At 38.8% G+C, this 15,742-nt stretch overlaps 1 protein-coding gene across 30 annotated transcripts in view; it reads right to left on the minus strand.

The window, feature by feature from the left end:
• The window catches only part of RBFOX1 (RNA binding fox-1 homolog 1), a 1,114,622-nt gene that overhangs the window by 238,167 nt on the left and 860,713 nt on the right, over window positions 1–15,742 (minus strand). For 3 of the 30 annotated variants that reach the window (XM_010392181.3, XM_010392187.3, XM_019281681.2), the window contains exons 2-3: window positions 4,365–4,519; window positions 1,360–1,580 (exon numbers count right to left, since the gene is read on the minus strand). The exons of 26 other annotated variants lie outside the window; for them this stretch is intronic. In XM_010392181.3, coding sequence (XP_010390483.1) covers window positions 1,360–1,446 — 87 coding nt within the window. In that variant the 5' untranslated portion in view covers window positions 1,447–1,580; window positions 4,365–4,519. The remainder of the gene's footprint in view (window positions 1–1,359; window positions 1,581–4,364; window positions 4,520–15,742) is intronic. One more of the 30 variants, XM_010392180.3, reaches the window with a different exon arrangement.

Consider the following 15,742-nt stretch of genomic DNA (forward strand, 5'->3'; position numbering starts at 1 on the left):
TTCACCCATTTCAGTTGGGTGCAGTTATTTTTCCTACACCGGCACTTAATCTATAACAGGAACTTATGAGAACTTTCAAAAGCAATTTCAACATCAATCAGCATAGACTGAAAGGCACGATTTGCTTGTAATTATTTATTGGACAGGATGGCAGAGGGTCTGAGTGAGCTCCAGCGTCCGACCTTCACCCCCAAATTCTAATGGATATGAAGGCCTGCCTGATGTGTCTCACTGCATAAAAAGCAGCCTTAGCTTGTGTGTTCCACAAGACACAGTTTCCCACTACCTGATAATGGCCACTGTGCAATGCTATATTTCTATTTTAGACAGAAGTGTCTGATATTAAGCCTAAAGTGAAGAACACAACCCACAGTCTTCTATTACTGAAGGGACCTATATGGAAAACCACCTGTTTCATGCTGTGATTGCCCCTCTGTGTCAGCAAAGCATCAGAGTAAAGGAGCACAATGAAAATTTCCCTCACTAGCACAGCACAGAAATGCCCTAACACACGTGAGTGTCTTGACCCTGTTAATGCACAATATCTAACTACTGCCACTCAGATGGTACAATTTTATCAGTGTTTAGAAATGTTATTTGACTTTTCCTAATGTCTTCTAATATTGTAAACAACAGGATACTTATTGCTTAATTAGCATCTGCACGATCTATCAAAAATCCCAAGTCTAACAGTAGAAACTGCAGTAGCACCACTTTTTTGATAAAAATAAAATAAAAGCAAAAGCAAACACAACAACAACAATCTAGTAATTGCCAGCTGACTCCTAAATATACAGAACTCTTGCCCTGCAGCAAGATCTTACGCTTTGAGGGTTCAAAGGAATTAATAGGATGTGTATAAATATTCTTTGCAGGTGATATATTTCTAGACACACAAAACCACAACCCCTTTTTCATTCCGTGTGACGAGTAACATTTGAATTAATGCATATTTAACACTATTCCTATCTGCTGTGCTAAAACACTTAACCTAAACACATCATGGTAAGTTACTTTGTCTTCTGACCTGCCGTGGGAATGCTGACTCCCTCAGAAACCTAGAATGGATAGCAAATCCTCTGCCCTGTGGTCAACCTCATGAAGCAAAGGCATGAATGTTAAACAGCAGACAAATCAATACAGGCAAATATAGCTCAACTACACCATTTATTCAGCCATGAGAGATGTCAATACACAGATTAGGGTGATCCATCTTTTTGATTTCCTACTGTCTTCTCACTGACTACATGAGAGCTTTTGCCTGTATTAAAAGTGTTTGCTTTCTCAACCATAAAAATTCCAATTATTGCTCTAAGTGCACTAGAGTTAAGTTGCTTGTTGGAAGCGGCCTTGCATTACCTGAACAAGTCCAGCGAAGTATGGTGCTGCCGGCAGAATCATTGGCACTCCATAGGGATGTAGCAAAACTCCTTGAGACGACAACATGGTTTAAGTGATAGTATTACTCCCACTAAAGCTAAACACATCAATTGAAAGTTAGGGGAAAATCTATATACCAACTTCTTCCAAACTCAGAGCTAGAACCAAATAACTTCTGTCAGGGGCAAAGCCCACATCAGCTGTAAAAAAAAGAAAAAAATTGACGTCAGCAACACTTAATGTTAAAATTTTCTTCAGAGACAACAGATAGAGACAACAGCTGCAAACCTAACTCTACCCAAAAAGGAAGGTGCTATTTTGGGACCAGCTTAAGTAACATGACTAGCCAACTACTCTTTATCAGTTCAGATTTTTAAGTACTATACACATAGAGATCAAATTCTGTACAGATCTACTGATTAGAAATAATTTTCCTATCGGTTCTGGCATATACATGACAACAGTTACTATTAGAAGCCATTTTCAAAATAATCAGGGTATCATGATTGCAGAATTAGACATTTGCCTGTATTTATAAGCTGTTAAACAATGTTCATGTGAGCGAGCGTTTACACTTAAGTCTGTTATTCTGGGTACATACTCTTTTGATTCATTATATTTTTCTTGTTTGTTTTGAATATGGGAGCTAACTAATGCAAGCTAACTACTTCTATTAGTGTAAATTGTATTTTAATGGTTTTTCTAACCTTTCACAACATCTATGTTGTTAAATTGATCATAACTATTTTAAAAGAACACATTTCCCCATTAGAATGTTACAACTCCGTTCTCCAAATTAACTTACACTACTGATGTAAGAGACAAAAGAGTGAAATTTAGGCTGGTTTCCTCCCTAAATCAAAACAGATTTGATTTTAAATGTACTACTTACAAGACATTCTCTTCCACAGTTCATTTTTACTTTAGACAAAACCAGCTTAGTCATTAACACCTGCTTTATGTGCTATGTATCTTCTATTGCAGATGTAACTAATGACAAGAATTACAATTGAGGAAGACTTTTTTATTTCAATAAAGAATTAGTTAGGTACTTACAACTGCATGTTACAAGTCAAATAAAAAAAAAATCTCCTACAGTCTTCGAATAACCAGGGTGCTTCACACCACTAATTTCAGCTACTTGATTTTGTTGCATAATTACTTTTCCAGATAACTAATTGCAGACAAGATTTGATGTGATACTCAATTATTTAATGTCACATTTTGACCATCGCGGAAGGTTTTCAGTAATTGATTCTCGTGTATCATGGCGGCCGTGCTGCAGGATTTAGAAATCTCCCTCAGCAGCTGCCCGCTGGCCCTCCCCACCGCCAGCCTTACCCCACTGCTAACTTTAGATGTGGAATTGTGACCCTCGGTGATGCTCCCTGGAGAAGCTGCCAATGAGGCCAGCAATTGCCACATGATGAAGTGATGTTTACCCCACTCCATCTCCTGTTTCAGAACCACTTCACTTTTCTGTTGGGGACGATGTTGTTCTCACTGGTTATCTGACTATGCTTAGCTATAAATCCCATTTCTTGGTCTTTTCTTATTAAGGAAGAGAAACTCTGCAGTTTAATTATTAAGCAGGCTGACACATCATGGATTTTTCAAAAGAGTATCATAAATTACAATACAAAATCAGTCACTAACTTTCACAGAGAAATATATAGACAAAAAGTATATATGAGAAAGCAAGTTGCAGTCACAACTCACAAATACTTAATTTCTAAAAAAAAAAAAAAAAAAAAAATCATTTTAACTATTGCCTATTTGCTTCATCTAGCAGAGTAAGCTGCATTTGAAAAGAAAGTAGATTTCTTTCGCCCAGGAATGGAGATTATAAAATGGATTCTGCAAGCTTTACTCAAATGACTCCAGTGGGACAACTGACATAAATACAGACTGTTAAATTGCTCTGTAAAATACCTGCCAGGTTTTTTGTTTCAGCATGTATGCATTTGATAAGACATTAGAAAACCTGAGGAGGAAGATTTGTACAGGGAAGCGCAGGCTCAAGGGAAGCTTTTCTGTGATCTATTTTAGGACAGATTTTTTTAACATTTTCTTTAATTATTTTAGCACAAGGCAACCTGCTGATGAAATTTCTTGATGACACAAAGTTGGAAGGTACTGTCAAGACTAAAAAGGATAAGGATATTACATAGAAAGGACTGCTAAATCTTATGGGCTTCATTAATAGAAATGGGATGGAATTCAATAATACAAAATGCAAGATCATGCTCCTCCTAATAAACTTCAGAGCTAAACTCAGGAGGAAGAAATACAGGGTCTCATTGCATCTGTTTAAAGAATTTGAGATGCTAGTGAGATGCAAATAGGAAAAGGAAAATTAGCACTATTTCTTAGTTTTAATTCTCAATTAATGTCTTGATTTCTTAGAGGTACTTCCAACAGAACACAGTTCTCTTCATCCACATTAAATCAAAAAAGAAAAAAAGGTCAAATTCAAATACAAACATTGTAGAGAAATTCCTTTTGGTGTTCAGGGGAATGGAACAACTATGTTGCAACAGGAACCTAAATTTGATTTGTTTATCCCAGCAAAGCAATCTGTGAATAGGGAAGAAAACAGTAGGAGGAAGAGACTGTCTAAGCTAAGGACAATCCTGACACTCTAAAAATCAAGAAAAACCTAGTTATGAATAAATTTAGGCTGAACATATTTTTTCAAGTTCGGGGGTTTTTGTGAAGTATTTTGGTCTTGTCTAGTGAGGGTCTAGAACAGCCTTCCAAATCCACAGTAACAAAAAAAGGGTGGCTCATAACAGTCAATTATATAATGCAAATAGTAGTGGTAGTGTGAACTCAGCAACTTCCAGGAGGACCCTTCCAGTCCTTTGCAAGCAGTATAATTATTCCAGAATAACAAACACATCAAATGTCTAAGCAGCATTGCCATTTTCTACATTGCAGATAGTAATATACAAAAGCAAACTTTGAAAATAAACCAGTTTTACCTGTTTTAACGAAAGGACGCTTTGCTTGCCTCACTATAGCAACATGCTTCTAAATGTCTAGGTGTGGGGCACTCCAAATCCAAGCTCTGACTTGGTGGCTGGGCTCTGTGATGATGTCCCATGCGTGCACCAGCTACCTAAGTTCGCACAAACCTCTGTGAATCAAAACCACAGAAGCACAACAGAGCTTTACTCGCGTCTCCGCCCCGTGCCAAGCTCAGAACTTATGCCAATGGCTCTGCATCAGCTCCACCACTTTAGACCAACACATCTGTTCTCCCTCCCAGCCACACAAAAAGGAAATTTGACTTGATTTTTACAGCTCACTCTTAGTTAGTATCAATGGTCACTCTGGCTCTGCAAGAGTATGTTGAATAACTGAAATTTGACCACAAAGAGTACTGAGGACTGAGAGAATGAGCCAGAAGAGTATTAATTAAGCTGAGAGCTCTGTTTCACTTTAGCAGGACCTTTAGCATGATTAAGGTCAAGCATGGACCTAAACACTTTTGGGAGGACAAAACCAGAAGGGTTGGGACATGCACATCAAGCATCTCCCTGATGTCACTGGTGGTGATAGCACCCACTTCCTGCCTGCTGTAGGGCTCCTCCTCCCTGCAAAAAATTAACTTTGCCTGTGGGTGGAAAAGGGGAGATCATCTATTTTAAACAACTATACAGCTTTCGTTGCCATTACATTCTAGAAAATCATAATGCTGTTAGGAAAAAAAATTACACGCTAAGCCATTCTCAGTGTGCTCATGGAGGGTAGGTTACTTTCAGCTGTTCCCAAACCCTAGAGTTTTTTTTTCATTAAAATTTTTCATGGATTTTCCAAAACTGAAAATTGATTTTAGCAATGAGAGAGGAAGAAATAACAAGAAAAACACATGAACACTAGCTTTATATGTAAAGTGCACATACACAAATAAAATGCACAATCTTATTTGTTTCGATGATGCAGAATTTTGCTAAAAGGCAGGTTTTTTGCTAAAAAGCTGATTTTAAAGGTGAAGAGCGTAGGTTAAGCAAGCTGAGGTAGTAGTACTAGGTCAGAAAATTCTTAAGCATTTCAGGCCCAGCAATCTAATACCACAATCTCATGTTTTAGCACAGAACTAAAGCTACTGACAGGAGCGCTCTAACAGCAGTTTCACTGAAGACTTGCTAAAAAGTCATTTAAATAGGAAGGAAATGGAGACTGCTGTATCCGTGCATCCGTACTGTACAGCAATCAAGCTAGAAATCTGCCTGAAAACCAAACACATTCAGGCAGAGCAAGAAAATGAAAATGGTGCAAGAAAGACCAGAGGTTTGCTCCCACCTGCATATAAGATGTAAGTGGTACATTAGACAATGACTAAAATATGTCCCCAGGCAAAAACACATGGCTAAATTTTGCTGTGGTACTTTCCTGGGGCCACAATGCCTGGAAAAGGCAGATCCCTGCAATGCAGTCATCAGCCAATCAATGATGTATGCTCTAATCAGATTCTGACAGAAGTAATCTATTTAGACCATCTTTCTGCCAAATAATTAACTCTTCTTAATGCCTATATCTACAAAATACCACAAACAATACTTCTTCCAAATGCTGAACAACACCAATGAAGTTCAAATAATTTCTATTTCCTTCCTACACTAGCCTAACTTTCCCAGCTCTCAGATCATAAAAAATTCAGATACTACTTTGGCACCCTCTCCATAGCTTATGCTATATCATATTTGATTCTTTTAAGTTCAAGTCTCCCATTTTTGTCCACCTTTCCTATTCTCCAAATGATCTCTGTTTTCTCTTTAAGGTTTCTCAATGGTTTTCTGGTAAAGGAAAACCCCAAAACTGAAAGGATAAATTGGTTTCCGAGTCTCCTGATAATTTCCCTCATCCACAGCAACTTTAGATTATTGTTTCTAAAAAAGGATTACCAGACACCAGCACCACACATGCTTTGAAAGAGAAGGTGATCTGGCATTAATGGAAATACTGATAGGCAGAAAAAGCTGTCCATCTTCCACCACCCTCCCCAGCACAGCTGCTGACACTTTTATAACTGATGCACTTGTCTTCCAGACTATTTCCACCTTTCTGCAAAAGTCATTTAGGGCCAAAGGCTTTTCAAGTGCACCAGAAGCACCATCCAGAGCTGCCCCCTGTCCTCAGCTGCTCACTGTTCTGCTCTCCTCCACATGAAGTACGTGTAGGAGCTGCTCATGCCAGGTACCCATTCCCCAGCCAGCTCCTCTCACACATAACAGCAGAGCCAAAACACAGCGTGGATATTTTACTGACTTCTAAATGAAAATGTCACTTACACAAATCAAAAGTGTCTGCTGGTTTCATACTGATAGCTAACATGGCAGATGTTGTCAGGGTTGTTTGAGTTTATTAAGCGTCTCAGTTCATACCAGAGAACAGGGCAAGGATATAGAAACTGTTTAAACCTGGGAGAAACCACCTTTTTCAAGCACATGGGATACAGCACATTTAGAATTAACACATTTTTCTTCTGAACTTAAAGTTTCCATTTAAAAATTACATTAGCATCTAACAATTACATTAGCTCCTAGGAGCACGTTAGAAACTAGCAGCAGGTCAAGATGAAGCCAGCTAATTCTTCAGTCAAAAAACAACAATGCTTCACTTCCACTGAAGTTCAAATTTTAGCCTTTTTCTTCTAAATATACAATGATAGTAAGTTTGGGGATTTCAAAGATAAATAAAGATAAATAATTACAGTCCTGCCATATACAAGAGCTTCAGACAAGCTGGGAGAAGTCAGGAAACATATTTGAGAAACTATTTGTAGCCCTAGAGAGATTAAGGCTTTTGCCCTGTAGGCCGATTGCCCTTGCAACATTTGAAGTGCTATATTTCAGTAAATCTTGGTTTCTGAGTACACAGCCCATCCTTTCTCTCTGGTTTCAACTTTCTTTCTTATTGTCAGTGCTGTATACTGAGTCATGGGCTGCTTTAGTACCTCACTGGCTAAAGAATGGTCTGTTTACCTTCCATTTCTTTTGGAATTCTCCCACGAAGATCACTTCTTTCTCTACCTGCATTGCCCCAAAAAACGTCCTTTTACTACCTTTATCCTGTACTTGTCATCCCCCTCAAAGGCTCACCTCAGCCTATTCCTACCCAATCTATTACTGTCAACAACTCAAAGATGAATATTCTCTTTGTCTTGCCTTGAATACTGTGCTCCTGCACCTCCTAACCAAACTCCAAATGGCATCGGTGCTTTCTCCTGAAGTTGCCTGCTACCAGGTAAGTCTCTATAAACATCTACAAACATTCAGCCCATAAAACCTCCTCTTGCCAGAATGCCACACAAAAACATTGACTGGGGGATGAACTGACTGTCCAGCGGCATGGTGACCAATATTCCTGTTCCTCTGCAGGTCAACTATACATTTGTATCCATCTCTGACTGTAAATTCCTTTGAAGAGAATTGCATCTGGTACAGGGAGATCACCACAATGAAAGCAATATAAAAGAACACACACACCCACTTAAAAGATATACACCTACTTAGCTTCACTTTTCCCAGAACTCTTGAAAGCAAAGCTTGGCCTCTTCTACAACTTGGAAACCCTCATCCCTGCTTGGACTGGATTGCTAAAAGATAAGTATTTGTCCCCTGACAGCAGGGAGAGTGATTTACCCTTCAGTGAGTCGCAAGACACATTCATTTACACAGGTGATAAATGTATGCTAGAGAGAAGAAGCAGGTTATAACTGGAGTTAAGGGATCCCTCGGTGCCTGGACTTCCCTTGGGCTACCACAGAAACGTAAGGACTTGTCATCATCTCTACATATCAAAGCACGAACGCCAAGAACAATCTGCGAACAACTACTCTCTGAAAACAAACATCAAATAGATATAGGTGTCTTTTAACTTAGCTGCACTATCACACCAATTAGAAAGATTCTGCATCACAACCAGATTTTTATCCCAGCATTTGTGTCAGAATTAAAGCAGGATGAATCTGGAAATTTCAGTTATTTATTGTGCTGTGCTCTGCACTAGGAAAAAGGGTGACATTGGACTGCAAGGTGCCACACAGAAAATAGTCTCCTAAAGCTACAAAAAGTGGTGGAACACGCCGCCATGGGCCTGTACAATTATATTTGTGAAGAAAACTTCTCTGTGTGCCTCCAGTTGTCCTGGATCACTCAGAAAAGTTAGCTGCAAAACTGGAGGAAAATACTGTTGCTTTAAGTACCAAGAGTTGATTTTGACATGCAGACATCCCGACTTATTCCCAGCACAGAAGATGTGTTACAAGGTTCTGCACTTTGTTTCTTCTGCCTTAGTGAGCACTGCATTGCTTTCCTTCTCTTGCAGAGCTCCACGCTGGCTTTTATTACATAATCTTATCAGCTGGATAGCTGTATCAAATCAGTTGAATTTTCCCTGTTCGCCTCTTTGAGAACACACTCTCTCCCATCTCCAGGCTACTTCAGATATCTTTCACTACGCTGCTCTTGAGATTATCTGCATTTTCTAAACCAGCTGAGATTAGCCTCCAATCCATGAGAAGTTAAGCAGCTTAGAAAATTTTGTATGAAACACAGAACACTTTCAAGATCTCATGCTTGTTTGATATCATGCAGTTACATAGACTAACTACTGAAAATTATGTACATCTTCCACAAATGATAAGCACTATCATACATCTTTAATAAAGTGTCAGGTTCTATGTATTTCACAAAATACATATTAGAATCATACTTGCATATATCTTCCTCATTCTCATTTATTCTTCTGTGTCCTGAATACAGGATGACCAAGAAATATGTATTTTTGCAGGTATTTTGTCAGCAGGTGAGCACAGGCTGTGATATTCCCCTTAGGGTACATTTGTTTGCAAATACAGACCAGCAACAACAAATGCATTTTTCCTTGCAAGTCAGGAACAGACTAACTAACCAATATCCACTCTTAATGAACCCTAGTGATATACCCAAGCCATGCCATGAGAGATCATCATCCATTCCACACAGGATTTTTGGTAATATCTGAGCTCTTAACCAGTCTCAGCATCAGTTCATGGCCATATTCTTACTGGCACCAACCAATACCTAAAAGAGGATGCCAGGAATACACCCCTGTGTTGCAGAAGAGATCAACCACCTGCATGCCACTGTCACATCCCAGGCTTTAGTCATGTGGAGATGACAGAGATGACAGACACTCACATACTTTTATTACCAAATCTGGTCAAACAGACTTTTCTTTATTGCTGTAGTCAGGCTACTCTAACTACTGTATCACAGGAAGCTATGACTTCTTCTTGACCCCAATTAGCACATTCATTATTCATCAAAGTACAGATTTCATTTGCTTCCCTTGGGAACAGCAGAGTATCACTGTGAGAATCTTTCAATACAACTTCACCCCCTTAATACACTCAGGATTTGCTGACAAGTAACAGCTACTTATTCCCCCGAGTCAAGTTCGTATTAATAGGACTGCACAGTGAATCATGAGATGATATTAAACCCTGCCTCCTGCCTGTATAAATACATCATTCAAGCACCCTACCATGCCAAGTGCTATGGCTTGATTGCAGAAACCAGCATAGGGTAGATATCCTAAGTGAGCAGGGTGCCTTGGAGAAACAACCAATTCAAACCCCAAAATAATAAAGACCCTATAGGTCTTTAAAGGGATCAGAGGGAATTTCTGTTCACTACAGACAAGTTTCATAGTCTCAAGAGATAAAATATCAAGACTTGAAGGCATTAGATGTAATGTAAGCCATAACTCAGCTCTATTCAAGACACTGGCAATAGTTTAAGTACTAAAGTTTAGCCAAGAGCTACAAGCAAGGAGCATCTAAGGCAGGCAGGATTTGGCTGAAAGCACTAGAAAGCTCAGCTGATAGGAAGTTTGCCTCCAAATCTGAATGGCAGAAAGTTAAGAAAGCTTTTTCAACTTCATTGCTAATTAATGTCTAAAGTCAATTCAGTCACATAGACATTTCCTAAAGCACATGTTTGGTGACACACCTAATCCCATGTTCAGCAATTCAACACCACTCCTAAACTCAGTGTGAGGTCTTGTACCCGGCCTATCCAGGCCAAGCTAAAACTTGGCTCTCCCTGAGATGGGTCACATCTCTCCTGCCCCCAGTTTGAGGGTCTGGGACTGAAGCCAGATCACTGTTAGTGGGATTGCTCTGAGTACTCTCTGCACCCACCTCTCTGTAAAGTGCTGGTACACAGGACAATTAATTTGGAAGAACAAAATTCCCTGGATTAAGCTTCAAGAAGTCTTCCTGGTAACACAGTAAATAGATCTCACCTGAAAGAATCACAACACATGTTTACTTCCCCCCCCTCTCCTGAAACCTATTAAAAATATTCTATTTATTCATTACACATTCCACTCCTACATATTCTTCAGTAATCACAGTAGGTAGAGAATTCATGGGAATGCTTGATTTCTAAGGTTGTCTCTCACAACTTTCTCAGGACAATGTAAAGCTAGGGGGATCATGCTACTGCTCAGAATAACAGGAGAGGAGAGAAAGCACCTAAGATCAGAAAACCAGAACCCTGTCGTATCAGTACCAGATGCTAAAAGCCTTTCCTGCCACCCACTTCTTTACTTTTTGTCAATTCTATTTGATATTAGAAAGGAATAGAGAAAGAAAGGCCTTGAATCTTGCCTTCATTTATGTTTTAATCAACCTGTGCCAGTGCCCTTAGTAGGCATCAGCAAAGGACTGGGCTAAAGTTGTACAGGAAAGGACAACAGAAGTGGATTATTTCTATTTTTGTTGAAATGAGTGCTTCAGCAAATACTAATAACCAGCTAATAACTTGAGTAAGATTTTTATTGTTGCAAGAAATAAGACAAAGAGTAAGTACTCTCCTTCTAAGACCTCAGAGGTTGTCAGTTCTCCTGCAGTGCAAGATCAGGGGATCAGACACTAAAAATTGAACTCAAACTCTTCAACTGAGAGCATCTTACCTTCTCTCAAAAGCTTTTCAATAGTGATTGGTTTCTAACCAGAAGGAATGAAACATTTGATACTATGTAGTAAAGAAGTAAACCACCAAAATACATGTGACTGAACACCAGGAATAAATAAAAATAAGAAATGTAATATTTCTGTACAAGCTTTGAGTTGCTCAGCAAACATGAACTGTACAGGAGGTTCATAAGACAGACCTGACTTTTGCACATCTGGATTATAAATGCTATTATTGGAACATCTCTCTTGCGTTGCACTGACAAAAAAGCACTCCATAGCTGCTTCTACAGAACTGTCAGATTTCAAGATAATTAATGAGTCAACTGGGACTAGTGAATTCTTACAGAAATTATTTTCAAAGGTTTTTATAACTACCTCATTTTTTTGTTATTGATAGGTCTTCTTCACAGCCTCCTTTCTTGCATGTTTGAGTGATCTGGTACCACTGCCTAACAATATTTTTGTTTTCCACTGATCTGTTTGGCCATTCACAAAGAGCTGAATTTCCTGATTTATCATCAACTCTTCATCCCTAATTAGCCCTTTAGGATCACACGAAGAAAACACTGAAATATTTTGTGCTCCACAGCCCTAACTCCTTGTGAAGCTCTGAGAGTAACCAGTACCCATCACTCTCACAGATCAGATGCTGCCTGCTGTAACTCTTCTTCCTTAATAAAGCTGAAAATAGCTTTCCCTTGGAGTTTTTATAAAGGAGTTTCAAAGTTCATTTTCTTCTGGAAATGGGCACACACAACTTGTATGATTTTAGTGCAAATAAACACTTGAAACTATTGAGCAAAATATACAAGAATACGATGACAGAAAACACACATTCACCATACGATGCATTAATTTCACAGCAAAGCCAAGGCTAGCATTCTCAGCAGAAGTCAATAAACTGATCTACCCCAGTAGAAATTCTAGTCCTGCTTTTCTCACCCAGGAAAATCCATGTCTGCACTGCATGCCAGAAAACAGCCCGTGAATGCTCCATTCCCATGCAGGCTTCTAGAGACACCTGCCTGGGTTGTTTGGTCACACACAAAGACAAATGTTTGCTGATAATGAGCACTTCCTAAAAGACCCACCCTGCCAATTTAGTCATAGATATTATAAAAAAAATAAAAAATAAAATTGACAAACCCATAGTTCCTCCCCCACCCACAGTGGGTTTCTGGAAACACCTTGAAAACAAAGTGCAGCACCCTGGCATTCCTTCAGTTCTTACAAAACTGTAATTAGAAGCTCTTGTTTGAGTTTCCATTCATCAAAACTTCAAGAGAAATTCTCCACATCCACGGAGAAGGAACAGAACTGAAAACCCTGTTTCAATCTCAGGTAGGTGAGAGGAAGATTACAAAGTATTTCTAGCAAGCCCTTGCAAAAAAAAAAAAAAAAAAAAAGGGAAGAATTTTCATTCTATGCTAAAAATTATGGCCATTTTACAAAATGACATTTCAACAAGCACCTGGAACACCATTCCTACCTGTTAGGATGCATACTTTTCCAAGTAACCATGCTTTTTATACATTTTTTTCATTTGAATTAAGTTTTTCATGTACATAGTTTAGTTCATAGAATCATAGAATGATTTGGCTTGGAAGGGACCTTAAAGATCATCCAGTTTCAATCCTCCTGCAATGGGCAGAGACATCTTCCACTAAAAAAGGTTTGTCAGAGCTCCATCAGTCTGACCTTGAAATCTTCCAGGGATGGGGCATCCACAGCATCTCTGGGCAACCTGTGCCAGTGTCTCACAACCCTCACAGTAAAAAAAATTCTTCCTAACATCTCCTCTAAACCTACTCTGTCTCAGTTTAAAATCATCCTCCTTCTCCTGTATCTCCATGCTCTCATAAAAAGTCTCTGTCCGTCTTGCCTGTAGGCTCTCTTCAGGCACTGGAAGGTCACCATTTAGGGCACCCCAAAGCCTTCTTTTCTCTGGGCTGAACAATCCCAGTTGTCTCAGCCTTTCCTCACAGGAGAGGTACTTCATCCCTCTCATCATCTTGGCACTTCCTCTGGATTTGCTCCAACAGGTCACAGAATCACAGGATGGGTCAGGCTGGACACAGTGGGTCACCGGATGCCACCTCCCTGTTCCAGCAGGGCCATCCCAGAGCACAGGACACAGGATTGTGTCCAGATGGTTCTGGAATATCCCCAGTGAGGGAGACTCCACAGCCTCTCAGGGCAATCTGATCCAGAGCTGGATGCAGTACTCCAGGTGGGGTCTCACCAGAGCAGAGTTCGTGTTCCAAAGGATTTTGAACCACTTTATTCCAATGGAAAAGCCGGGTCCCTAAGTCAGGCTCATTGGATTAACAGTATTTCCAAAGCCTCTCAGAAGCCCTGCTGTGAGAAGCAACCCCAGCAAGCTGCAGCTCTAGAACTGTGGGCAGTAGCAGCTCAGGAGCCGTGAAAATATTACAGACTCCTGTTCTCAAACATTTTTAATAGGTGATTTTCTGCAATGATAAAAGATAGAGAAAGTCTAATTTTAGGATCTGTTCATCATTTGTGTCTGGAACATTTTCTTCTACATTTTATTATGAGGCAAAATACAAATCACATGCTGGGTAGTTGCAATCTTTGAGTGATTTGCCTTAATGCATGCAGATACAGTAGAGTGGACACCGGTGTTACATAAAGAAACTTGAAGCAGTTAACAGGTACACTAAACCAAAACAAAATTAAAAGCAGATTAACATGCAAGCATACTTCCATCAGGAAATCCATTTGTACAAGAGTCAAGTTCCACAGAGTCATCCCCCGCTTGTACAACTTCTCTTGCCCAGGGTGTACCGAGGGATGTTCTGCTCTGAGTAAGATCTAAGAGTCAAAGCAGTTTGAACCTTGCCTTCCCCAACTGATGCTTTGGTAACAGCAGAAACCTTTACTCAAAAATAGTTCAAGATAGCTAATGATGTTTCTGTCTTAATAGTTTGTCAGTAGCTGTTTCAGTAATAAATGAAAGTTAATGCACATTTCTAATTTCTGTATTAGCATTCACAACTCAGATGCATTATTTCAATATAAAACATATGGTGAAATCAAATTAGTAGTGGGAAAATTAACTCAACCCATAGAGAAACTAGAAATTCACTATTAAATAAAAACTGCCAAGGATCATCACTTTTTTTAAAATGGAATAGCATATATCCAATCAAAATAAAAGATAAGTGTGCAAATACTAGACAACATAATTGCATAATGTACCTTTACAAAATTACATAATATGGGTGCAGCTTATTTCCCTGCTTGCTGTTTGAAGAATAGATTGTTTAATAACCCATCAAAGCTATCTGTAAACCACAGCAACAATAGAGCAGATGTTGACTGTTGTCTTGTGCCTCACAGACATAATTAAATACAATGAAACACTCACGCACCCAAATAATGGAGGACAAACAAATGCAGCAATGCTGCTCTATAAACATAAACCTCATTTACTGGGCACCTACCTTATATTAATCTGTGAAATTTAAACGAGGGAGGAAAACAGAAAGGAAAGTATTTATTTGCCTTCAGACCACAAAAACTGCAAACAAAGAATTCCTCTCAGAATTAAGTAGCTCTAACTTCTGCAGTACTGATTCCCACAAAGCTCAGAGGGAATCACCTTTTCTATTGTGACCAAACCAGGACAGGACAGTTACATTTCCTGTACAAAAAGGTACCTGAATCTATGATGCTGAACGGCCCAAACAGGCTAAAAACATTGTGTCTGCTGTGTCATACAAAGTCTTAAGATGCCCGTGTAAAACCAGGTTGCCTTTAATTGCAAAACACATTCCCTGCAATTATTTCCTATTTCCTCACCAAACCTTCTTTTAAAGGGGCAACGGAAAGCAAAGATTAGGTTCCATAACTATCCAACCAAGTGGTTTTCTGCTAGGACATCTTACAACATTATTTAATACTCTAATTCACATCACAATTTCAGAGATTTTTAAAAAACAGCCTTCTTTATCTTCATGTCTATAATCAAGTGTAGATACATATTTTCTTTCACAAAATCAATATTGATCCACTATTAGAAAAAGATAATTATGTAAATCAATACAAAATTAAGAACCTAATCCTGCAGTTGCTATTAAGAAACAAAGTTTCCAGGCAAAAAAACAACTTCAAAAACTATCACTCGTGTATAGTAGAACACTGAAAAATATTTATTAGAAAAAATTAGCTAAAATAATAATATTTAATAAGCGTTATTATTTGTTTTTATTTTAGGTAGAGAATATAAAACTGCTTTGCTTACTGCAAATGTATTTTGCCTTTATATTTCATTTAGTTATTTCTAAGAAACAAGACAGAATATAATGTGATCTGCATCTCTATGATAATAAAACCATGCTAGTCTCCTTCCATAGACAACACCAT

This window comes from Corvus cornix, chromosome 14 (assembly GCF_000738735.6).
Source record: "Corvus cornix cornix isolate S_Up_H32 chromosome 14, ASM73873v5, whole genome shotgun sequence".
NCBI lineage: Eukaryota > Metazoa > Chordata > Aves > Passeriformes > Corvidae > Corvus > Corvus cornix.